This window comes from Cnephaeus nilssonii (assembly GCF_951640355.1).
Source record: "Cnephaeus nilssonii genome assembly, chromosome: 7".
Classification (NCBI taxonomy): Eukaryota; Metazoa; Chordata; class Mammalia; order Chiroptera; family Vespertilionidae; genus Cnephaeus; species Cnephaeus nilssonii.
The window spans coordinates 90153363-90179896 of NC_137078.1; the positions used below are offsets into that span (position 1 = coordinate 90153363).

A 26534-nucleotide genomic window follows, 5' to 3' on the forward strand; every position below is an offset into this window, starting at 1 on the left:
ACTGGGGCGGGCAACTCCAGGAGGCCCTCCCCCTCCCAGCGTTGGGTGGGCAACGCTGGCCTGAGCCCAGGCTGCAGGCTAGACCCCTCCCCCGGCCTCACACCGGATCTAACTGCAGAAACCACCACAGCCTCTCTGTGTCTGCCTCTCGTTCCCTTGTTGGCTGCCAACAACGTGACATTTCCAGCTTTCACCACAAAAGGTTTCTGCTTATTTTATAGTTATCTGCTCAGCATCTGATGCTTTGGGGGCAGCTGAGATTCTAGAGATGAGTGAGAAGTGGTGGGTGTTGTAAGGATCCCTAAGGATGCGCAGGGACTGGAAGAGACACGTAAGCGTGAAGGAACGAACACTCGGTGCTAGAGACCGCAGGGAATGGCTGGCCTGTGTGAAGGACATGATTAATAACAACTACAATTTTCAACACCAAGTTCATTAAGTCCAGGCTTTTAACCCACACTACCATTCTGTGGGGCAGATATAACCCCCCCATTTACAGATGAAGCCAGAGAAGGGAGCTCAGGAGGGGCCTCACCAGTCACACGGTCAGCAGGTGGCACAGCCTGGATGTGCCCAGGTCTGACCTGCACCACACTGGCTCCCTGGGAAAGTGTTTAGGAAAAGAGACTCCACAGGACAGGCGAGCGCCCCCCCCCCCCCCCCGCCCCCCTGCTAGCATGGCCTGAAGGTGCACAGAGCCCCTAGGAGGCCAGGCCCCTCCAGCCTGTTTGACAGCTGCCCTGAGCCACAGAAATCATCTGCATCATCACCGTCCATTTGAAGCTCACGCAGCATCACGGTTTTTAAAGCACATATTTTATTTATATAGACTAATGCAAGGTGAGCACGGACAATGGTGTGTAATCCTATTTATACAGCACCACGTGCTGCTTCATCTTGATCACGGGCGGGCCGGCCTGGTAAGGTACGACGACAAACATTTCTGTGATTTGGAAGCCATCGAAATTAAATTGCCCAGGGGATACACTTCTCAGCACGTTATCACCAAAGCACAGATAGTTTCTCTGCGTTACAGGCTGAGTCGATGGCGTAGCAAGTTTCTGAGTTCTGACCGTGCTTCTGAGCCTTTGGCCCAAGTCCTACCAGCCCCAAGGTTTTCCATGGCAACCAAAACAGTTATCAACTTGCCTTCACACTCCCTTCAACCCCAAGTCCTCCTTTATCTTCTACTTCCCCAGGTCCCTGGGATGCACTGGACCACACCGACCTGGCCTGGCTGCTGAGTTCTTTTGGGAGGACTGATTAAGGTATGCCAGCATTTTCTCCATCACTGTCCAACTTTCTAGCCCGTGTAATAGAAACATTGCTGTAAGAACCACTCAGGGTAAGGTGAGCAGTTTCCTCCACCCTTGGTCATTCACTGATCTCAGGCACATCCGATTTAAAGGCACATCCCTCCCACCTCATTAATATGCCGTCAGCCTGTGGTGCCCACATTACCCGGGTGAGAGAGAAACTCCTAGGCTAGGGCCCGCCTCATCTCCTTGATTTGGGAGTGTTCCTCTAGCCCAGGCGCAGAGAACGGGCCTGATTCCCATTCATCCTCAGCCCCTCTCAGGCCCTCCCTGGAGGTGAGGCTGATGTGTTCATGGTCAGCAGGAGGAGAGTCTGAAGCCACCCCAGAGAGGGCTGCAATCTCCAGGGAACCCAGGACTCACACTGTAGACCATGGAAGACCATGGCCTCAAAGTTTTCCAAACACAACACTTTGGAGACGGAAGAGATGGGCTTTATAAACTAAAGGAGGAGACACCTTCGTCTTTGCCCCTGCGCTGCCCCTCTGGCCTCAGGCTCTGCTCAGACATCTCCCTACGGCCATCCTTGCTCCTGAACCTCTACGTGCTTCTCACTTACCTGGATGGTAAGTCCTGTCCCTAAGTGATTCCCATCACTCCCACTGAATTAGCCTTCCGCTCGCAGCCTGCCTGCCTGCCCCTCCTCCCCAGCTGTCTCAGGAGCTCTGGGAGCCACGGACTCCTCCAGACCACCGCATAAGCCCCGCGTTCAGCCGGAGGCCACAGGCAGCACCCATGGCAACGAGGCAGAGACAAGATCACTGCCATGAAGTCGGTGAGGGGGACGAGGCCACAGCAACAGTGTCCTCTGTGGCAGTGCAGAAGTGGGGGAAAGAAAATGGCCAACTAGAGCTAGAAAAGTTTTTCTACAATAAAATCACACCTGGGCATCTCCAGAGAGGGCCAGTGCAAGGTCACTGCCAATGCCGCATCTTGCAAAGGTCCCCTCGGAGCAGAGACGAAACTCGGGATGGCCCTTCCTCATCCCCGACCAGAATGAGCACAAGGCCGTGCCCGCCGCGGGTGCCGGGCGAGTCTGACAGCAGCAGTCAGTCCGGCGTCTGTGTCCGTTCCCAGCTCGGCGACCTGCTGGGCTGGTGACAGGAGCAAACACATGTCCTGTCACAGCCCGGGTCGGTCAGGAATGAAGAAAGGGGTCTCAGTACCTGGAGGATCGGAAGTTGGGTTTAAAACACACACCTTTCTCATTCGGAAGACTGTTGAAAAGGAGAACCCCCTTTCTGCTGCAGGCCCTCAGCAATTCCTTTCCATTGACGTGTGTTTGGCTGGGAGATGTTTTGAGGACACGCAGTTCCCAGCCGCAGCGTGTGGCTCTGAGGAGCTGCGGCCTCATCGCTGGGCTGGGCCTCAGGCGCTGTAAGCACAGGCCACTCCACTCTCTCAGTGGGTTTATCTGGTGTCAGCGGGAGAGTCAGTGTCATTTCGCCACTTGCAGATCGAGAGCTCTCCTGGGCTGACAGCTCACAGGACTGAAAACCTTAAGGAGACAGACAGGCTTGGCAGCAGCAGTGAGGGCTGCACGTGGAGGCAAAGTCTCAAAGGTTTGAGCACCATCTTCTGGTCAGTTTTTGGCTTTTGAGGCGACTTGCCTTTGAAACGTCATTGACTTCAGAACGAAGATCCCTGAGCTGCCCAGCTCAAGCGATTTGCATATCACAATGAGGACACCCTGGAGGCAGGAGTATGTGGGTGGAGGGCCCAGGCGGAGCCCACTGCCTGCAGGCCCTGGCCCACGCACATGCTGGGCAGTGTTAAGGGCCACCTTTGCCTTTCCAGCAGTGTGCGGTGGCAATAAAAGTCCCTCCCGTGACCAACATGGGCCCTTTATCCCTGCTGGCCCCTGGCGATGGGAATGTGCTTGGAAAGGGGTGGGCTAGTCTTCTGCCACCTCGAGCTTGAAGGCCAGTGAGCACATTGGGCGCCGCCCTCCGCAGGGGGCAAGCCCGAGGCGGCAGGGAGCCTGCCTGTGTGTAAACACTGCACTAGCAGGCCAACCTTCTGGCATGGAGGAAAGGAAGATAAATGCTAGTCATTCTCTCCAAATGGCGGGGACCTACATCCATCTAATTGCACTTCATAATGGACTCCACCACCCATTAATTACCAGATTACATGTGAGGAACGGAAGATAAAAAGCCTGCGATTCAGACTCCAAAGGATCCCTGACCTGCAGAAGCGGTGGCAGCCTGGAAGAGTCAGACAGCAGGCCGAACACCCAGCGTGGAGGACGGCGGCAGGAGGCAGAGCCGGGGCGGTCACGGGCACTGCTCCACCTGGCGCGGGTTGCTAGCTCTATTACATGCTCCGGAGGGAGGGCACGCCTCCGGGTCGGGCAGAAGGCAGGCGTTGACAGGGAAGGGGATGAGGGCAGCGGGGAAGGCCGAGGCTCAGTCTTCAGTACAGAGCACCACGAAGCTCCCGGAGGGGCAGGGACGGGTTTGCAGCCGATGGCCTCCACTGAACACGTCCAGAAACTCTTCCAAGCCTTCGCTTGCGGAGGGGCTGACGGCACTGCCCGGGTGGGAGTCCCCATGTAGATGAGGCCTTGCTGTGTTCACAGGCTGCTCCTGTCCATGACCAGCAGCTGGGGGGATGAGAGACGTGAGGAAGGGGCCAACTGTGCTCAAGACTGGGAGCCCCTGGATGGTCCGTGGGTGCTTTTCTCTCCTTCTTAAGTGGCCAGAAGGTACTGACAGCATCTGCAGCCCCTCAGTGGGGCTACGGGCCCACACCTGCCATTCTGCGCAGAGGGCTGCGGCTCCTGGCACCTCTGCTTACCTGGTCACCAGCTCCTGCCCACGGCTTTCTGACTCTATTTCAGAAGCTCTGCTCTGCTGCAGGGTGGACAGTGTCACGGAGGCCATGGCCAGCCTGTGGGAGGGCGGTGGGTCGGCAATGATATACTCAGACATTGATGGTTCTATGAGAATGACGCTTCTGCCGTCTATTTTCCAAGTGAGACCATTTTGGTTGGTGCTGGGCTAAGATGCTCATCACGCAGGACAGCCAGGGACAGAGGGCAAAGCGCCCGCCATGGAGCTTTCTCTCTGCTGCCAGTGCAGGACCCCTTCACCGATGAGCAGCCACTCACTTGGCCTCACCACAGATCAGGGTCACGGTCCCGTCCAGCAGGTCCTCCACGGTCACCGCCACGAGCTCAGAGCTGGTCTGAGACGTCTGCGAGTCTGGCAACGTCACAAACACCTGGGACCCAGCAAGCTGGGTCTCCTCCAAAGTGATCACCTGCTCTGCTGAGGCGGCCGGCTCCGGGGTTTGGATCACCTGAAAGGAAAAGACCATGAGGCTCTGGGCAGCGTCCACAGTTAGCTCCCCAGAATTTACATGGTTTCCATCTCAGGCTGTAATGATGATATTTATGTTTTCACCTGAGGAGAGCAATTACACGTGCCTAATGGGAAGAGGCAAATCTTACACACCAGTGATGCAAAGGAGAGGCAGGCAAACAATTTAAATAACCGTGTGCTAAATTGCTATAATTTAGCTCAGTATGCCATCTCAGGCCCGGACTCTGATTACACACCGGTGAGCGCCGGCTCGGCTTCTCACACTGGGCCTTCCCGTCTCGAGGATTACACTGCAGAGTAAGAGCCATGCGAAAGGAATGCTACTAAGGTGTCAGCTTCATGCTAGAACCACGGACACTGGAATGATTTGCCGACAGGGGTGTTTCTGGACCTGATCAGGCTAAGAGCCTCCCGTGGCTCCATGGCTGCAGAGCCAGTGGATGAAGTGTGACTTCTGTCAACTCACTCATCTGGCTCACCAGGCTGGCAGGGCAGGCATCTCCCCTCCCTCCACAGGCCACACCCCTTCCATGGCGGCATCTGTTAAAGATGGCCTTCCCGTCGCAGGGAGAACCAGTCTGTGCTAAGTAACCCAGTTCCTGCTGGAACCTCCAGGTTGATGACCTGAACTGCGGAGCTCAGGATAGCCTGATGTCCCTGCTATTTCAAGCCAGAGTGCCCACAGGGGCAGAGGTACCCTGGCTCTTGAGAACGAGCCCAGAGTGGGGAGCAGGGCACTGGATAAAAGTGGGCAGCAGTGGGGCAGCCCAGCTCAGCCACTTCTCTGTGCCGCTGGGAGTGGAGAGACCAACTATGATGATCAACCAAAAACCATCCAGAGGGTAGTTTTCAAGCCGTGTGTTCTTTCTTTTTCTTTTAGCAACGGACCCTTTCCCCAAAGGCCATCTTACCAAGAACCCGAACAGGTGAGAACGCCACGAGCACAGCCTCTGGCATAAGGCAGGAGTCACCCAGAGGCCGGCCCCTGACTGGCCCTCGCACCCTGGAGGCTGAAGAACACGGCTTACAGATGGTGCCCAGGAGGCTGGACGGCCGTGCCACCAGCCTGCAGCCCCTCTCCAGTCCCCCACAAATTCCTGCCAGGACTTAGAGGGGAGCTGCTTCTCCTTTCTGCCCCCCTCTGGAAGAAGACGGGAAGAACAATGAAAGGGGGCGGGAGCAAGCTTGGCCTCAACACACATCAGGAGGCGCTTTCCACCGGTGAAGGTGAGAGGCCCACGTGCCCACATGTGTCCTGCGCCAGCCGGAGGAGCTCTCAGGGTGAAGGAGCTCCCAACAAAGAGCTCCCCACCTCTCCGAGGCTCCCCAGCTCTCACCACGTCCCACGGTGCCTCACAGGAGGCGGGGAGTGCGGGAATCGGGAGAGCCGCCTAGGTGGTTCCGCTTTGGGAAATTCTTGTTCTAGGCTTCCGCTACTTAGGGGCATCTCGCATGTGGCCACCAGGATACTAGAACTTCCTGTTCTGTTTGGCAAGAGGTCCAGAGAGACTCTGACAGGCCCTCTGAGCGATGACTGTATCGCTTACAGGACCCTCTGAGAGCCCCAGAGAGACTGGGTGTTGTGAGGGAGACCCCCAGAGAAGCCTTAGGAACCCCATGTCAGCACCCCCGTGTCTGGGGGCCCAGTCACCTGCACCACCTGCGAGGCCGCTGCCTGGGTTTCAGTGCCCGTCACCTTCGGGTGCTCGGATTCCAGGTGACCCTCCAGCTGGGCCTGGGAGGTGAAGAGCTCCCCGCAGAGCTCGCAGGGGAAGGTGCTCTCCGACTGCTTGAAGTGCTCCGTGGTGACGTGGTGCTGCAGTGCTCCGGGGAAGCGGAAGGTGGCCGCACAGTACAAGCACCTGAATGGCTGCGACCCTAGAGGCGGAGACAGGGATGAGCTGTGGGTGAAACGGCTGAGAGACAAGGGCAGGGAGAGGGAGGAGCAGCGAGGAACACGCTCAAAGGCAGACCCGGTTCTGTGGGCCCGAAGCCCCCGTGAACCACAGCTTCAAGAGCCTGGGTTCAGGCTAAACGGCCTCTGCGGAAGCCCGCTATTCACTCAGCGGCAGGAATGGTGCTGCCGACATGGTATGCCATTAATTCTAGGAAACACGTCTTAACATCTGAAACGGAGTCAACGGCATTTAACGACGCCACGGGCGAGGTGGCAGGCGGGCGTCACTGTCAACGACTACATGAAGAACATCGAAACTGGGTGAAGTCCGGCACCGGGACCCGCACAGGGTGTGCCCAGGGCCTGGAAGAAAGTCCCTAAGACAGGAGCAGTGCATGTCTCTCACTGACCGGAATCCAAAGGCTCAGGAGAGAGGAGGCAAGGGGTGAGTGTTCAGATATACCCTAGGTGGGAATGAAAAATAAACCAGATCCCCATGGTGTCAACAGACCATAGCCAGAGGCCCCACTACGCGCTCCACCCAGCGCTCCGGATGGCAGTTTACCACCACGTGGAATAACACGCATGTCAACAATCTGAGTTGAAAGCTACTCTGAGAAGCTGGAGTCTGACCTTATTTATTTCTTCTGTTTCCCTTTTTATATATACACATAAGAATGCATATTGGGGTGGGAACCGGGTGGAGGGGAGCTATGGGGGGGAAACAGAGGAACAACTGTAATAATCTAAATAAAGATTTATTAAAAAAGAAAGAAAAAAGAATGCATAAAAATCGATGTCAAATTAAGTCCAAAACAGCACTTAGAATAATCTGTAAGTTCTAAGTGACAAGGAAGCAGAGTTTAGTTAGCAGCTGCGTTTCTTTCTTAATGGTTCATTCTTTTTAAAGGGTGCATCTTAAGCTGGCTTTTAGATTTGATGACACATGGCAGTAACAATGACAACCACAGGTCATGCTTACGGGATGCTCACCGGTGCCAGGCCCCTATGTGCATTTTGTCTACTGGCATATTCAATCCTTACAGTTACCTGATGAGGTAGGAACTACACCTGTCCCTGTTTTACAGATGAGGAAACTGAGGCACAGGTAGCTAGGCTATGTGGCCTGGGTTGCACAGCTGTGAACAGTGGAGAGGAGAGTCTCCGCCGGGCAGGGCAACTCAACCGCATCCCCAGGGCACTGACCTGAGTGCTGGCACTTGATGTGAACTTGAAGCAAAGCTGGCGTGGGGAAGAGCTCCTTACACTGCTCACATTCATGGAACTTCATATCTGCGAAGCACACAGGGAAGAAAAGGATGGCTCCTTAAGGCTGGACAGTGACAGGGCTGGGGGAGGGGGGGTGACGCCTAACATGAGCAGGCGCCTACCAAGTGCCAAGAACCTTCCACCTATGCCATATCATGCATTCTAGTGGTGAAGACACCAGCGCTGGGTCCAGACGGCCTGGACACAGGTTGTTGTGAGGATAAAGGACAAAATACACGTGGAGTGCTTAGCATAGCGCCTTGCACACGGGAAATGCTTCATTACTGCTGGCTGTTGTGATTATCCTCAAATTCCCCTGCAAGGTAGGTATTAATTACAGGCATCCTGAAGAGAAGGAAGCAGGCTCAGAAAGGAGAAGTCACTCGCCAAGGTCATGCAGCTGATCAGTGCTGGTCAGGATTCCCACCCAGGCCTGTCTGCACCAGAGCCGCTCTTCCCTTGTGCTGTGGCTGGGTGTGACTGGGACTGGGAGCAGCTTACACTGCCCTCCATCTCTGGGTTAGAGAACTACTGCCACTCAAGCTGCTGGGCACCAGGGAGGCACCCTTCAGGTGTGCTGGGAGAACGGAGGTCATTACCATCGCACCCTACTCTAGCCCTGAGTTGGGGTTCAGGGTAAACCCAGGATCCGCGTCACTAAGCCTCTCTGCTCCCCGCCTCTGGCACCGCTCACCTGCGTGCTCTGTTTTGATGTGCTTCTTGTGTTCAATGGTGTTGGGAAAGGTTTTGTCACACGAGCTGCACTGGAGTGATGAGAACTTAGAAGATCGATGGTTCTGAGCAGCAAACACGTCAGGGTGGTGGGTCCGATTGTGGTACCACAGACCAGACAATTGCTGCAAGGAATGTGGCAGGTGTTCAGTTTCAGGACGTCCCAGCAAGCAGAGAGCTCATAAGGCCCTCATGCGAGAGGGAAACAAACCGCTCTCAGGTCGGCGGTGGGTCTGGACTCCCACTCTTCCCTGCCGCCGAGTGCTGGCCTGACAGAGGCTAGTGTTGCGGGAAGAGGCACCTGCGCGTGTCCTAAGAGGCCACCACGGGGCAGGCTCAGCAGGACACTCACTCCTCACAACAAGCCCGTGAGGGAGGAGTTAGAATCATTTCCGTGAGGCGGAGGCTGAGACAGAGGGGTCAAATGCCTTGCCCAGGGTCACACGATTAGTTAATAGCAGGAGCAAGATTCAAATCCTGGCGTCTGTTCTTTACCACTGAGCCGTGTTTCACTGCTGCCCAGTGCCCAGGTGCAGGGAGCAACCTGCTGATGGGCGCAGGGCCCCTACTCCACAGGCAGGTGACCCCTCCTTTCTGGGTTCGGAGCGGAACTGGGACTCTCCCCAGAATCCCACGGTTTCCTAGGGACCAAGCCCAGGCCTTCCTCAACTCTGTCCTGTCCTGTACCACAAGGCTTGGTACAAAGTCAACATCCCAATCTCTGTTGAGCTGCAATGAGCTGCTGGGCTTCTCTCCATAACCTAAATCTTACAGATGCCGGCAAGGACCCTTCTCTTCTCTGTGCGCTTAGGTTTCCATACGTGTGGTTTCTTTTTAGTTCTCTATGGAGTTTCCCTTTAATTACATACCAAATTCTAAGGTAAAAAGCGGAGCCCTTCCCTGGGAGTTAAAAATAATAGTCCTAAACAAAGTAATTCTAGGCAGTGTTACAGGCCCTATTGCCATTCTCATCTCCCTCCACACTCGGGGTCAACAGAGTCTCAAGAATGTGACTGCCCTGGGGGAAGCAGCACTCAGTTCAGAGGGTGAGAACTCGGCTCCATCTAGATCCCCCGGCCCCCCCGTACTACTCCCACCAGATCACCTTAGAGAATCTGCATTAGTACAAGCTGCATCTTCATGAGCACCAGCCAAGTCGTCCCACCTGGAGACACGATGTGCTCCACAAACCAGACCAGGGGAGAGAAGCCGAGGGACAGGGCCGAGCGCCAGGGAACCTGCGGTCACCTGGTAGGCCTTGTTGCAGATCCCGCAGCTGAAGGGCTTCCCTCCAACGTGGGTCACCATGTGGCGCTCCAGCATGGAGGGGGCGCTGAAGATCTTCCCACACGTGGGGCAGGGGTGGTAGTCCTTGGAGTGCACCTCGTGGATGTGCTTGCGGTGATCCTGCAGAGTGGAGAAGCTCATCCTGCACTTCTTGCAGTCATACGGATCTTCTATGTCTGGTTCCGTGAGGGACATCCATGAGAGGAAGGGGTGGGGAAAAACACAGGCTGGTCAGTGAGGTGTGGGTGGCCGTGCACAGCTCCAGGTACAAGACTCTCTTTAGAGGTCATGCAAGATCACAGGCTCCAAGGACCCGAAGTCGGTACAGTGATCACCTGACTATCCTAGCTTCATCCCAGGGGGTGGGATTCCTCCGAAGCTTCTGGATTAACCATCTCTGCAGCATCAAACAGTTCCCCTCAATTCCTCACTTCACATCTTACAAGTTCAAGTCTGTTTTACTGCTGTCCAGGGTGTGCTGCTCTTCTCCTGCTTGTGGTGGGCATCTTTGTTTTCTAATTCTGCCTAGAGATTTCCGACATACTCCCCAGAGCATCACTATTCGTATGAATGGCAGGAGGAATGCTCGCTTGCTCCCCACTTTAGACTCGATAATAAAAACACTTGCATAGGTAATGTTTAATGACACCGTGTGACAGGCACGCTCTCAGAGCCTTGCATATGTTAACCCACTTAATCCTTCCAACAACCCTATGAGTAGGTGCTAGTCTCAGTCCTATTCTACAGAGGAGGGAGTCAAGGCTTAGAGAGTGCGGGTGGCACAAGCAGGAAATGGCTGAAGTAGGTAACAACCCAGCTTTCATTCCCGGCTCTGGTAGAGGGGGGCCCGGCTCTGGCAGAGTGATAATGTGTTATGACTGTCACATGCCTGAGGCCTTGACTGGGGCCCAGCTCTGGTAGGGTGACAATTCTGTTAGGCTTGTCACATGTTTTCTCAAGGCCAGGTCTGTGCGGAATGTCCGTCAGCCACAACCTCAGTACGTACTGTGAAAGGTGTGCAGGTGGATGGAGAGGCCATTGGCCTGCCGGAAGCCCTTGCCACAGTCCCTGCAGACATAGGGCTTGTCCCCGGTGTGGGTCCTCACGTGGCGGGACAGCTCGATGGACTGGGCAAACACAGCATCACAATACTGGCACGCGTACATTTTTCCTGGAAATACGCGTGTTTGTTAGAGCCAGCACTAAACATGAGGCCATTTGCAATACGATGGGTGAGAGCCTGAGCCACCCCATCAGAGGACGCCTCATGAACACGGCTGATACACAGCGGGTGTCAGTGTGGGCTCCCCCCTGAGGAACAAGAACAGAGCTCTTACCACACAGATTACCCATCTTTAACCAGGCCACCACAAGTATGGCAGAGCTCACTCCACATGCAGGAAACAGATATATCCAGGTGTCCAGAAACCCCCAAGTCTGGATCCCCTGAAGTTATTCAGCACGGAACTGCAGCAGCACATAAAGGTGAGACTCAAAGCTTCTCCCAATGACTTGCTATAGTTATTATAAGTCACCTGGCTTCTCTATTTTCTCACTCTGACAAATGTTAGCCTCGAAGACCCATTTTGGACTTTTAACCTCCAAAGCAGTAAGATGATACATTCCTGTTGTTTTAAGCCATTGTTTGTAATACACGGTTTGCATAAAACCAAAGCCCTTCCCTTGGCGTATAAGGCCCTGCAAGGTCCGGCCTTTGGCGACCTCTCTGACCGCATCTCTCAGCACTCACTCGTTTATTCTGCTTCAGCCCCTTCTAGTTCCTTTGGTCTCTCAAACAGCTCAGCTCATTCCTGTGTGGGATGCTTTTCTCCTAGAGCTTCTGCTGGTTCCATCTCTCATTTCATTCAGGTTTCTACTCAGCTCTCAGAGGCCTTTTCTGATTAAATAAACAGGCCCCTCCTCACCCCTGTCCTCTTGCTGGTTACCCTGCCTTATTTCTCTTCACACAATGACCACTACCTAAATTTATATTACTCACTTATTTGTTTATGGTCTGCTTTACCGAGAACAGAGTATACATTTACATCCCCAGGGCCTGCAACAGGGCTCAAGAAATTCATTTACTCAGTAAGTGTTTATTGAGGGCCTTCCATCGCTAAGTACTATTCCGAGTTCTACGGGTACAGCAATGAAACAAAAGACTAACAGCTCTGCCCTCATAAAGCTTTCATTCTAACAGGGGAGACTAACTCTAAGCAATGACTAAGGTAGATAATAAATCGTGACAAGCACTATGGAGAAAAATAAGGCGGGAACTGGGCTGGGTCCCTGAGATTTCACACAGGTGGTCAGGAGAAGTGAGGTGAAGAGCCTTCTTGGGGTTTTAAGCAGAGAGCGACAGGATATGGTTTAGTTTCAAAAGGACCACTCTGCCTGTGTACTGAGAACACTGTCCAGGGGGAGGGTGAGAGGAGACCGGTTAGAAGGCTACAGCAATCCGGGCAAGATGCAGCAGCATTAGCACTTCCATATAAATGCTCCAAACTACGCAGAATCCTTGGAGAAGGCTCCTCCCCTCCGACCAGACCAGAAACCCCTACGTCCTCCTCCCATATATCTAGGTGTTGTTGGGTATCACACCACCGGTGACTGCACTGTCACTGTCTCTACACTAGACACTCTAAGCCACCAGCTCTGTGAGCACAGGATCCAGCTCAGTCACTCAGCATCTGCCACTGCCCGATCCACAGTAGGTGCGCAATCAAGGTCTGTCCCATGCTCCAAGTCCATCTCAAGTCCAGGGAATTCCTGGCTTTATGTAAATTCTATGACTATAAAGTCATAGCACTACGTTAGTCAGCCTCCCCTCAGAATCACTCACTAGAGCATTTACATGCCTGCACACATGTGTTCCTAGTCCTCTGTGTGCCTAGAGATTTTACATTCTGTTCTGTTTTTAATCTTCTTGAGATATAGATCCTGCCTAATTCCAAGTGGGTTTTCAGGCAGCTCACACAATTCAAGTATCAGGAGAAATGAAGAAATTCTTGCCCAGACGGTGTGGCTCAGTGGTTGAGCGGCGACCTACGAACCAGGAGGTCACGGTTCGATTCCCAGTCAGGGCACATGCCTGGGTTGCAGCTCAATCCCCATGTGGGGCGTGCAGGAGGCAGCTGATCAATGATTCCCTCTCATCACTGATGTTTCTATCCCTCTCTCCTTCTCCCTTCTTCTCTCTGAAATCAATAAAAACATTAAAAAAAACCCACAAAAAATTCCCCATGCCTTACCTTCTGAGTGCTTCTTCTTGGTGTGGTAGGCCAGGGCCGAGGCCTGGGTGAAAGTCATGAGGCAGTGCTTGCACATGAACGGGCGGTCCCCAGTGTGGAGGCGGAGGTGGTTCTTCAGGGTAGAATTGGCTGCAAACTTTGCCCCACACTCTTCACAGGAGAAAGGCTTCTCGTCAAAGTGCTCGGTCAGCTTGTGGTACTGCATGCCTGGGGAGGCCGGCCAGGGACCGGAGAGATACCAGTCATCAGTGCCATGACGCTACCTCGTATCGTGTCAGGTACACGCCAACATGCCTCGGGCCAGGACTCATGAGGAAGCCCAGCATGAACCATGGACACAGGTCATATCAGCTTTGACCTCACACGGCCATGCTGCCCATCTGCCCAGCACTCCAAAAGTCACCTCAGTCCCACTCATGGTTCAATCAGGCATGAAGGGTCCTAGATTTTTCTTTCCTATCCTCTCTCTCCTTCTCTTAAACAGGATCCAGTCACCCAGAAAGAGTGAAATAAAACTCATTTTTAATTTCATTAGGTTTACCCAACATCTGGGGCAAGGGAAAACAATTCTGACTATGTACCCATGGTTTCTCTTGTTTATTATCAAGATTCAAGTGATGCAGAGAAGCCTAAGAGTCAGGTGTTAAAATAGTTGGTTATCATATGAATAATAGCCACAATTTACTGAGCACTAACTTAATGTAGGTACTGTACTAGGTGTTTAGCTATATTATCTTAAATCTTCATAACAATCTAAAAAAGTAGGTGGAATCAGGGTGCCTACTGATGGGGAAATTCAAGTTCAGAGAACAGATTCCAAAGCTCATGCTCTTCTCAAAACACTGCCCTGCCTCTGTAGGAACCTGCTGTTTTCTAAGCCCATCCCCGGCCCTGACTGCATACAGCCAGGAGCCAGGCCTGGAGTCCAAACCGCAGCATCCAGAATGATCATGCCCAGTTACTTCGCCCTCCTGAACGTACCTGAGGCATGAGCAAATTCTCTTCCACAGAGGTCACAGGTCACTGGAAGCCTCTTCTTCTTCTTCTTGGGGACCTCAGCCTCTCCCCCTGCACCATGGGCCTCCAGCTGATGCTTCTCCAGCTCTTTCTTAGACTCCTTGGTCTCATTACACTCCTTACACTGCACCTGCTTGCTCTTGGCCACCCGGCAGCGCTTCATGTGCACCTTCAGGCGGCAGTAGAAATGGAAGCTCTTGTCACAGGCCTTACACACAAAGCTCTTCTTGGCAGAGTCCGGGGAGGCAGAAGTCTCTTTCTCTTGTTCTGGCAAGGAGCGAGCCTCCCCTTGGCCGTTCTGCTTCCGGGACTGGCCGTCTTCTTCAACCGGCTCAGCTGCCTTTGCATCAGCTTTGTTGTTGGCTTCCAGGTGAAACTTACTCCTCACCTTCCACCTGTCCTTCTCCCCGTTTTCCTGAGTAAGGAAACCTGCATAGGAGAGAAATCTCGTGGCTCTAAGTTTCTCTGTTGCTCCCGAACTTCCCTTCTTAGAGGAGAATGCAGACAACTGGAGACCCTCAGAAAACTCTGAAGCAATATCATCTTTTCTTGATTAGCACAAACAGTATCATTTTGCATCTATGTCTATGACTTTTCTAAGTACGAGAGCATATAAAATAAGTAAATAAGCAGCTAAGGTGAACTCTCATATGAACTGCTGCCTCTTCTCTCCAGTACGGAAACCCCTGGGGGCCTGACAGGACCCCACCACCCGTTCCTCACCAGTGTGTGCTAACTCCTGCACGACCGGCTGCAGGCCTGGGGAGCAGCGGCGGGCGCTGCACAGGAGCTGACACATCTCAGTGGCCGACACCGATTTCTCCGCGGCTCTGCTCAGCACTGCTCGCAGGGAAGCTTCAGGGCTGGCTGTCTCAGAGGAGATGCTCAGAATCTAAATGAATACCACGAGCCGAAGGTTTGCGGTTAATATCAACAGATTTTCTACATGGTTTGCAACTTAAAAAAAATGGAAGCTAATTTCAGGAAGGCATTGCTCCATCTATAACAAGCTTACAATGCCTGTGATAAATGTAGTGGAGAGCCCTGTTTTCCAAAAAACATGGACGTTAACAAGTGCAAAAAGGAGGCACCTGCAAGACAAATGTGCAGATACAAAAAGGTGCACGCCAGGAAGCAGGAAGCGTTTGCTATGAGAAATACCCTCTCAGCAACCAGAACTTTTCCAGATCTTAATATTAAAAGCTTGGAAAACTGTAGGATTTGGTTGTTGGTGTTTCTGCCTTTGAAGATCAAAATAATTTTTCATAATAGATAATTGTTTCAGTATCTGGAAGTAATTCTGCATGATCAGTGGCTTTACATTTTTAGATACTTAGATGCACCCTTTAAACATCATTCTCTTTCATAAAGAAACGCAGCTTTTTAAAGAAAGGGGCTTTCAAGAGGCCAAGAACATTCTTTCAAAGCCATCCTCTTTCAGAATGTGAGAGCTATCAGCAGAAACAGTCGTCCACTGAGGAAATAAAGCAAAACCATCCACAGATGGCCAAGCGGAATTTTCATTTTGGAAGATATTTTATTTCTGCTCTTTTCAAGTCTCTCTAAATAAGCCTGCTGTCCCTGGAGGCAGGCATGAGACTCATTAGTGAGGCTCAACTGATCAGCTGCAGAAGCCCGTCTCTGAAGTGTGTGGCGCTGGGAGAGTCTAACAGACGGGTCTTCCCTCTGAAGCCCACAGAAACGTGTGCCACCTCCCTCTGCTTGAGAGTCAGACTAAGGTGGGGCGGGCACCTGTGTGGACAGTGAGAAACCAGCCCTCTGCACACCTCTCATGCCCACGTGGACCAAAAGGCACTACGGTGAACTTGTGTTTAATTTTGCTCTTTTATAAGTCTTCCCCACTCCAGATACACCTGATCCTGGGCTGGACATCCACGAATTCTCCCCCAGTCCCACCTGGTTTTTCTGGGATGCTGGCCACACTGTGAGAAGCCTTACAGAAAATGAGTTGGCACTATTTGCTACCCCATATGGGCAAAAGCTTTGTTCTATCTATGTGTATCTTGGCTCTTTCTAGAAGCCAGAATGGAGCACATAAGACCATTTAAGTTTCCTTCCTCTAAAAGAAGTTGCTTTTAAAACACGTTAGAGAGCAGTATGGCTCCCTTGGAGTTTGCCGAGGTTTAGACAAATGGAATAAATCTAGTAGGTTTGTCACATGAACCTGGGTTTGCACGCTGCTTCATCTCTGAGCAGCTGGAGCAACCTAGACAAGCTACCGAACACGTGGAGCCTCAGTTCCCTTATCCGTTGACTGGGGATGACATCATCTCCCACGCAGAGCAGCAGAGGTGTGGCTGGCAGAGGCTCGGCACACAGCAGGCACTCCACAGAAGTTGGTTCCTCCCTAGGAGTGAGGCAGGACCAGGCACTGACTCTCCAAACGGTGTTTTTAATTCCCACCTCACCTCTTTCACCGCCTCCGCCAGGTGCTCTTCCTCTGAGGTCAAGCCCTTGAGTTCAAGCGTGTGCTGGATGGCCTCCAGGATCAACGTGCGGTGCCTCAGGATGGTTCCTAAGGCAGCACTTTCGGGGGTGGTCACTGGAAGAAAGGGGGTGGAGAACCCATCAGTAAACTATGAGCACCATTCTGGGCTCTGGAATTCTCTTCACCTTTTCTCAATTAATTCTTCATAATGAGAATACACTTCACCTATCTCCTAGCTGGGGGTGGGAGCAAGGAAAATGGCACTCAGAGTATAATTCCTAATAAAAGCTTAGAATACTTACTGCATCTTTTATTTTAAAAGGTTTCTATCCTGAAACAAAATGACTCGTCCTTATTTCTAATGGGAGGGCTTGGAGGCTGCCATAAGAGAGCCCCTGCTACTTCCTGACAACAACCTCTAGTGGGGACGGTCACGCGCAGGTCGGGTCACCTACCTGCCCGGAAGAAAGCCCCGGCGCCCGGCTCCCTTCGCATTTCCTCCATGAGCGGGCTCAGCGGGCAGGCCTTTGTCTCCTGAACCAGCAGCAGCAGCTGCCAAACGGCTGTCGCGGAGAGAGTCTGCTTTTCTAGAACTGCTGACATCAAAGAACTGAAACCACCGGAACCAGAGTCACGTTTCACCAGCTTCTCCATGACCTTCAAGAGGCAGCACAAACACACGCGTGAGGGGCTTCCTGGCCACTGGGTCCAGGGACCGTGCCTATGGGAGGAGTTTCTCAGCACCTTCACTCTCTCTACCTGAGAGATGCCTGTACATAACGAAGTTCTTCATGCCTCCTGTTGAATGCCTTTCCTTATTACTGCAGAAGTTACAACTATCCTACTTGTCACCCCAACAGAATCACCTTCTATTTCTCCTCTACTGACCCCTTAGCATTTCTCAACATGGCTGTGTGTGTATATTTATTTAAGATATAAATACCTTTAAAAAAATTCATCTTTTTCTCTACTTTCTCATTTTACACCCCCCTCCCCCATCCCTCTCTTACCTCTCTTTCTCCAGGGGCTAAACTCCTCAGGTGCGGGATCATGTTTAATAACATCTGGTTGTCTGTGAAAATCTCAGAGAGGTTTTCGTGATAGCGTCTCAATAGCTCAGTCCCGTAATCTTCAGGGCTCGATTGGACTGTAAGGATATTAGCAAAACAATAATGTTCGGTAGAACACAGCTCCTTAGGGGCCTCTCCTATGGAGGACCAGGGAGTTACTATGAGAGAGGAGGAGAGAAGTCAGCGCAAGGGCACTGTGTCCTCCGGAGAGGAGCTCAGCTTCTGGCTTAGGCCTCGTGCATGTGCTCACGTTCAGTATCCTTCAGTCTACACTCGATCACTCGGTGTGCAGGGTCACAGACCATTAAGCCTTTGAAAGTTAGTGCCCCGTGGCAGAAGCTAGCGATTGCTCAATGGGCTGGGGGAGGGGGTAGGGAGAGAAGGGAGTAATTAGAAGGCTTCACATGTAACAGAATCAGATGAACAGATTCAAGGGGTTTTGTTTATCAAGGCTGAGGTAGAGGATCCATGTGGTGGTCAAACACAGGCAGGCATGAGCCGAGACTGTGGTAGTGAAGCTGACCCACCATTCTGTTTACGTGCCCCTTGAGCCAATCTGCTAGATGCTTTCTTTTAAGAGGTCATATTTATTTGAAAGTAAAGAAAAATCAACACCATCAGGCATTTCCATTAGCTTTGCTGATATTTAAAAATTTATTCTCCTTTTTGGTCCAATAATTCTGCTCCTGGGGATCAAGGTATTGTCACTGTATAACTTGTGGGGGTGATGACGATGAAGATAATAACAACTATTTATGAGTGCCTATTATATGCAGGCACTGTGCTAAATGTTTTACATATATAATCTCGTGGTAGCCACAAAAATGAATGTGACAGGTACCTTTCTTATCTTTATTTCACAGAGGAGAGAATGAGGTTCAAAAAGCGTAAGTCACTTGCTCAGGGTCACACAGCTACAAAATGAGCAGTCTTGACAGTCTTAAACATTATGCTACATGTGTACCCAAACAAGGGCAATGAATAACACATCATACACATCCTTATGAATGAAAACTACCTAGCCTTGAAAAACAGGATTATAGGGAGGTTTTTGTAATGGGGAGAATGTTTATATTATACTGTTAAATGAGAAAAATTATACCATTTGGTAAAGTATCTCAACACTGTACAAATAATTGACAGATAAAATATGACAATGTGTAAATATTGATATAATCAAGTGGTAGGATTTTAGGTTGTTTTTTTTTCTTTATTTTTAAAACTGTTCAAATCTGTGTAAGTATATATTACTTTTAAAAGCTAGTAAAAAGTTCTTACTTCCCAAATATGCTTTTTCTGAAAACCATCTAGTTTCAAGTGCTCTAAGACAGGGGAGAACTGGCTAGAGTGGGTGTTTTTCTAAGGATGGAATACGGACTCACTGCCCCGAACTGAATGGACAGGAGAGGGCTGCTGGAACAAAACAGCACTCAGTGGGAATGGGGAAGTCAAGATTTGAGTTTTTAATGCTCACATTTGTCAACATAATGTGTCAAAATCGTGAGCCTTGTGAGCCCATTTGATGACACGTGACATCCTGGGAAAGCCACACTTGAACAAACCCTGCACCACTGGAACATCATAAGGGAGCTTAATAGAAAAGAATGGTTCTCAGATTCCAGATCTTAACTTCAGAAATATTAGGATCACTGATTGTTGACAGCTAGTTTCTGTTTTGCAATGGCATTTCTTAACATTATCTTGCTCCCCAGCATGGCACTAAAGCGTGTTTAAGCTATAATTTTCTGTAGGAGCGGTTCCAGTCCAGCGAGCCAGCAATTAACAATACCTGTGGCGCTCGGCAAAGTGGCTAGTTTCTGCAGATTCTCCAGCAGGAGGCCCAAATCCGGGAACGCCATCTTCACAGCCTGAAGGACTTTGACCAAACTCTCCGCAGTCAGGGTCCTCTCCTCAGACATTCTGTGCAACAACTTTCCTATTGCCTCCTTGGGTGTTCCACTCTCACAGCAATTCAGAATCACCTGTGGTGGCAAGCAATCAACCAGACACCAGTTACTGGCAATTCTAGATGTATCTGTCGCACCACTGGAGAAGCCAGCAAGCTGGTATTACCAGATGCCCTGTCTCCAGGTCCTCCCTCTGCTGGTCTTTGGTGTTATTTTTGTCAAAGTCTCTTCCTTACTCTGCTTCAATAAAGACCCAAAACATTCTCCAAACAAATAGCTCTATGAAAATCAATCTTTCTCAGTGGCAGGTGTGTGTATTTCTTTGCCTCCAACAGTTTGCATTTTGTGAAAATATTCTTGCACTGGGCTTACATGGCAGAGCAAGTAGCTTACATCTAACCTGATTCTTTAGATTCAGTTTGTTCCGACACTAAGGCTGAGAAACAGATTGGCAATTAATACAGTTATAGCACTTTTCAATTTCTGTTCAGTAAAGTACACAACAGTGGTACAGGTTGCAATTTCAACACAATTCTATTATTTTACTTCCTTTTACTTTATTTGCATAGCATTTTGAATACCCAGATAATTTATATATTAGTCTGTGTCCTCCAAAATAAGACTTAAAGTACATTTTTGGATTAGTTTTCTGTGGGTTCTTTGCTGTCTATCCTTCTTATTCCCAATGGCCTCATATACCAGCTCCAGTCATCACCCACATCATCATCTGTTCTTCCTGGTGTGTTGAAGGGTGTTCTGAGTCAAGCGTGCACAGGGCCCAAGCAAAAGGATGAAAGATCAAACAGATGATGTCTATCTTACAGATATTTTCCTATTACAATAGAACTGTTTCTTAATGGATATACAACTCACTATGCATAGCTTGGCTCTTATGGAACTGATAATGCAGGGGATTATTTCAGTATGTAATCTACAGGTTCACAGTAACTGAATTTTGAGCGTTCCTTTGGGAAAGTACCAGCTCTCAGGAAAAACCGTCCAGCAGATCATTCACAGCAGCACACCAGAGGATGTTTCTATCAAATTAACTCCCAGTTTAAAATAATTACTTTTGCTATAAAAACAAATTGGTTTGCCCTAGCTGGTTTGGCTCAGTGGACAGAGCATCTGCCTGCAGACTGAAGGGTCCTGGGTTCAATTCCGGTCAAGGGCACATGCCTGGGTTGCAGGCTTGATCCCCAGTGGGGGGCATGCAGGAGACAGCCGATCAATGATTCTCTCTCATCATTGATGTTTCTATCTCTCTCTCCCTTTCTGAAATCAATAAAAATATACTTAAAAAATTGGTTTTATATATGCAAAAGGAAAATTTTTATTATATATATTAAAGGAATGGATATATTATAAATAAGTTGTCATATTCCTTGTCAGTACACCACATAGTCATTCTCTTTAAAGTCTAATGTATCTTAAGATTTCTACTTAAATGAATCATAATTTAAAATTTAAGAGCTTGTATCTAAAACCCATATTGATTTCAGTGCTATCTCTTCATGATGAAGCAATAACCTGATACACAATGAGGAAGCCAGTTACTTTAAGAGTAGGAATGGGTTTTCAAGCCAGATAGGCCTAGTTTGAACCCCAGTTCTAAAATTTATTGCCCGTGTGAGCCTGGGCGAGGTATTTCATTCTTTGAACCTTATTTTCCTCATCTTCAAAAAAAGATAAGTGTACCACCTCTTGCACTATTCTTAAGAGACGTCTAGAATGAAGTTGCTGTTTGGAGAGCCTAGCATAACCCCTAGGACATATGTGATTGTGAATAAATGACAGTAGTTTACTGATATTATTAGCAGCAGTATGCACAGTGGTTAAGAGAATGTGCTTTGTTGAGAAGTCTGGGTTCCAGTACTGGCTACAAGCAGCTGTGACTTTGGGTGAGCTGCTTAACCTTCTTAAGTGCCTGTTTCTTCATCTTTTAAAATAGGGTAATATCCATAGCTTCATAAAGTTGCTGTGAGGGTAGAGTTTATAAACTTAAAAGGTCCCCAGTGTATTTCTTGGCACACAGCAAGCAATAAGTAAATGGCAGCTATATAATTCCTGTTTTTTGTATGTTTCCAATCCTGAAGACATTCTTATTCACCATTTCTTGCAGAACAGATAAGGGCCATGGTGCCTGTGATTAGCATCATTCCATAGCAGAAAAAAGCTCTAAAAGGCCTGCGTGCATGTTCCATGTGATGTCAAAACACTGCGGCTATTTGATCAACATTCACCTCTACACACCTACTTTATTATTTTGCTTCAATCTTCGTGAAACCGAGTAGCTTAATAAGGCTCTGGTGGAACCCAATCCTAAGAAATGTTTTTTGTAATTTATTACTAATTTAAGTTCTTCTGCTTCGGCCCTTTCTGTCAAGTTAACTGAAAATGACAGAAGAAAATGACAGCATGGTCTGCCTTGCAGCACACAATGAGGCTGAGTTTGGGCTCTCCCTATCAATGCTGTTTTACCAAGATAATGAAACAGTTCAGAGGACACATCCAATCCAGCTATTAAGGAAAAGGTTTGAATGAATAATCCAATGGAATCACTAAGGGTAGCAGGTGCCTCCAGCACATAAGCAACTTACTTTGAGTGCCAGAAATTACACTTAATCTGAAGTCTAAGGATAAAACAGGGGTTTAATTTTAATATTATTTTGTGTATTATCTTTTTCTAAGAAGTTCAAAGGAGTTAAAATTTTAAAAACATAAATAATTTGCAAAACGCAATTTTGAGATTAAAGATTATTCCCATTTTATATGAAACAATAGCAATACAAGATTACTGAAAAAAAGAAAATGTAGAATCCAGTCTCACTATTCATCCAGTGCTTAGCCATCACACCAGTGATTTGTAAACACTTTCTCCCCTGAACATTTAAGCCACTTCCCACAAAGAATTGATGCCACAAAAGTTCTCTGTTACTATTGCTTCCTTCCAGATATAAAAATATTTTTAGCACAAAGTTGAAATCAATAACACCGACAAATACAGTTATCTAGTTGACTTGAGAAGACATGCCAGCAGTTTTATGAGGATTTTAGTAGCCGGCTGGTGGGAGAGTAAATCGGTATAACCTTCCTGAAGGGCAATTGACAACATATACCAAGCACTTGAAACATTTTATACTATTTCAAAATTCCACTTCTTAAAATTATTCTAAGGAAAGGATTTCAGAAGTATGCAAAGATTATGTGCCAGGGGGTTCTCTGAAACACCATTTACAATAGCAAAATCCTGGGAGCAAATGCCCAACAATAAAGAATTAATGAATTATGGTATGTCCATTAGAGTACAATACAGCTCCCAAAATCCATACTGAAGTAAGGAGATGTACTCACAATACATTAAATAAAACAGTTAAACTGTCTGATAACCCCGTGCAAGGATGACTCAGATGAGAAAAGGGGAGCACATGCTTGACAGGGTTAGCAGTGCTCACCTCTGAGTGATGGGATGGAGGGATATTGGAATTTTTTCCTCCCCTCCCGCCCACACACTGTTTTCTACAGATGAACAGTATATAATTTCTTTAAAAAGGAAAAAGTGTCATAATAATTACAAATATACCTAGACACTTAAATTCTTGGGACAACTATTTTATAAAACTCACTGATCAGAGCAGGAATACCCATCCACTGTATACCTACCCCTTTAATGTACAACTACAATGCGCAAGGCCCTTGGCACGCTGCTGCTAGGATGCAGAGGCATGAATCAAGAACCTGAACTTCAAGGTGCTTACTATGTAGTATGTACAAAAATTGCTACATGCCGCAGAAGAAATTTAAAAAAACACAGTGCCGCCGAAACCAGTTTGGCTCAGTGGATAGAGCGTCGGCCTGCGGACTCAAGGGTCCCAGGTTCGATTCCGGTCAAGGGCATGTATCTTGGTTGCGGGCACATCCCCAGTAGGGGGTGTGCAAGAGGCAGCTGATCGATGTTTCTCTCTTATCGATGTTTCTAACTCTCTATCCCTCTCTCTTCCTCTCTATAAAAAATCAATAAAATATATTTAAAAAAATAAAAATAAAAAAACACAGTGCCTTATAAATTCAGAAGGGAGGAGAGATACTCGACAGCTACCCTTTTCTCGGTGCCGGGCAGGAATCCCTCCGTGGCTGTTTCCAGGAACTCCATAATAGGTCTCAGCTGGGTTACACACTGGATCAGGTCCTCTTTGTGTTCTAGTAACAGAGCGGACAAGGTCTTTCCCTCTCCTGTGCTCCCTGTGGGGAAAGAGTTAGAGACGCACAAGAGAAGCCGGTCAATTTGAAGAAAATGACAGCATGGTTTGTCAAGAGAGATCTAACAGAATAGCAAAGTGATTCTCGGCCTATTCTGAGGATCCAAATGCAGAATCTCGCTTTTTGGAGAGGAAAATACTTTATTATTCTGTTTAAATTGTATGAAAGGAAAAGTGTTTCATTTATCTGTCGAAACACAAAGCCGCAGAGCCAGCCAGAGGTTAACTTCTGGTTGGCAAGGCCACTGCTTTGTACCGAGCCCCAATGAGACAAGCTGAGCCTTTAAAAGTGCTATCAGCGAACCAGCTCGCCCTGGGCTCAACACATCGAGGAGGGTGTGCGGCTTTGTGAAGGGCAGAAGAACACTGAGGGCATTCTCCAACCTCAAGGTGTCAGACTAGTTTAGCACACGAGGGGATAGACATGGAGTCTCCAATTTAGCTTGTACATATTTAACACGCAGCTTCTGGAGTTACATGCACAATTTATGTGAAAATCACTTAACAATAACTAGGCCACTGAATAATGAATCACTGGAGCAAACTTCATAGCATCTGCCCAGAATAAAACTGGGCGACCCAGTGGATGGGTTTCTCCTACCTCTTGGCTGCACGGCTTCCACATCCTCTGGCTTTCCACCTGACAGCGCTGTCTTCACTGCAGGATTAGAATCCTGGTACAGCCTCAGCAGGGACACAACCGTCTGAACATCCAGGCTCTCGTCTCTTACTTTATCCAGGATTCTCTGGAATGCTGAATGTCCTTCTGCACCCACAAGACATCCCATCATGGTCTACGGAACACAAGTACCCAGAAAGATTAGCTCGACGCAAGAACCCCACGCTCCTTGACTTTGGCAAGTAAGGCCCTCAACAATTTGATCCCCACCCACTTGACCTTTCTGTGCCATTTGGCACTGCTATTGCCTCTGTATAACAATTCTCCTCTAACTTCATCAGACTGAATGAAGCATTTTGGATAAGCACTTTCTGACCACTCCTTTTCAGCCTTCCTTGTTGGTTACTGGAGTAACTACCATGAACTTATCTTGTCTCTATGTTTAAAATAATAAATAAGATTCAGACACCAATTGAATGCTTAATCCCCTCTAGTCACACGTATTCAACCCTTCATGTTTCTGTTAGCTGGCCTACACTCTCTATAGAATGCCTTTTCCCTGACAGCAGTAGGGACCTGAGGTAGGCAGCTTCTATAATGGTTCTCAATATCCCTGCCTCCAGGCACTCATGCCCTTGGGCTGACCCTAATAACTAAGGAAGGTAACAGGCAAAGGTAATGGATACCACTTCTGAGATGAGGTCACTGTGACTTCCACGTTGCCTATGTGTGCGCCGTCTTTGCTCTGATGCAAGCTGCCATGTTGTAAGCTGCCGACAGAGCGGCCAGGAGCTAAATTCTCTGGCCAACAGTCAGTGAGTGAACTTGGAAGTGGCTCTTCCAAAGCCTGCCAAAGGTCACGTGACTAAGCTTAGAGAGACACTCTCCCAGCTGAGCCCTGAGATGTCAGCAGCCCTGGGTGACACTTAGAGGGCAGCCCTGTGAGGCCCCAAGCCAGGGACTCAGCTAAGCTAGGCCTGGATTCCTGACCCACAGAAACCATGAGGTTATAAATGTTTGTTCTTTTAAGCCAATAAACTTTAGAGTAATTTGTTACATAGCAATGGATAATTGAGAGAGACTCACTCATTGCTAATGCCCTAAGTAAACATGTTTCTTTCTCTTTATTTTCATTTCTTTCTTTAGCACATCATAATTAAATGGCATACAGCTATCTCACTCTATAGGTGGCCAGCTTTGTGCACCCGAAGCTCTCGGAATAGCCCAAATCCACCTTTCTCAGCATCCAATTTGTCTGGCATTATCACTGGAGCCACTGGGGAAGAGAAGCTTTCATCAATGGTGGCATCTGATGTGCTTCTCATTATCCTCTCTGCTGTCTCCTCCTCTGCAGAACTACTCAGCAGTGAAATTAAAACATTTGTTAACTTCATTGCTCAGCAGTGACGCTAGGGTGACCATCTGGGAAGAGAAGGAGGGGTGGGCTGATGAAAGGGCCAGGAGGGAGCAGTGAGTTGCCTGGATGGCCCTGCTCTCCGCTCTTTCTTCCAGAACCTACTGGGGACCTGTATCAGAGCCAGCGTTCATAAACTGTTACTCCACCAGCCCCCTGCGCTGCCTGGGGCTCCACAGTGGAGAGGGCTCTTTTCTGAAATAGGATATCTGCCTAAACAGAAGGGTGTCACATATTGCTACAGGCTGGGGCTCATTGATTGCTACCATGTAACAGACTCCAAGACATGAACGAAAACAAAGTTCTATTCTTTAACCACACATTTGGAACTCCTTTGATTCTCAGAGTTAAAGGTACTGTACCTTAGTAAATTCATATAAATTCATAGTCACATGTGTAATCAAAGCATATTTATGTGAGTAAAGTGAAGATGAGACAATTTCCTTTCTCTCAATTATATGTGATAAAACACTTAATCTTCCCCTTACACTCAGGTCTTTTAACTGAATTTTCTTATTTTCCCAACTGTTAGCCAGCAGGTTTGTTTGGGCTACACTATATTCTTGTTTGCTCATGCCTCCCCTAAATGCTGAGAGCAGGAATGATACAGACCACCGCAGCTCAACACCACCCCAGACTGTGCACATGTGCCATCTACTTTACTCCACACATCACTCCCAGGAGGCATTACCAAGACTAGTTAAATGAGTCAGAGAGGTGA

General features: G+C 49.0%; 1 protein-coding gene across 3 annotated transcripts in view; it reads right to left on the reverse strand.

Moving 5' to 3' along the window:
* Window positions 1-688: 688 nt before the first annotated feature.
* Window positions 689-26534, reverse strand: part of ZBTB40 (zinc finger and BTB domain containing 40) — a 60285-nt gene continuing 34439 nt past the window's right edge. For 2 of the 3 annotated variants that reach the window (XM_079776721.1, XM_079776720.1), the window contains 15 exons: window positions 24382-24574; window positions 23621-23763; window positions 19404-19596; window positions 17555-17691; window positions 17000-17201; window positions 16525-16658; window positions 14819-14987; window positions 14060-14524; window positions 13079-13285; window positions 10834-10998; window positions 9789-10003; window positions 8503-8665; window positions 7746-7832; window positions 6294-6520; window positions 689-4619 (listed from right to left, as the gene is read on the reverse strand). In XM_079776721.1, coding sequence (XP_079632847.1) covers window positions 4425-4619; window positions 6294-6520; window positions 7746-7832; window positions 8503-8665; window positions 9789-10003; window positions 10834-10998; window positions 13079-13285; window positions 14060-14524; window positions 14819-14987; window positions 16525-16658; window positions 17000-17201; window positions 17555-17691; window positions 19404-19596; window positions 23621-23763; window positions 24382-24574 — 2895 coding nt within the window. In that variant the 3' untranslated portion in view covers window positions 689-4424. The remainder of the gene's footprint in view (window positions 4620-6293; window positions 6521-7745; window positions 7833-8502; window positions 8666-9788; window positions 10004-10833; window positions 10999-13078; window positions 13286-14059; window positions 14525-14818; window positions 14988-16524; window positions 16659-16999; window positions 17202-17554; window positions 17692-19403; window positions 19597-23620; window positions 23764-24381; window positions 24575-26534) is intronic. The other variant, XM_079776722.1, reaches the window with a different exon arrangement.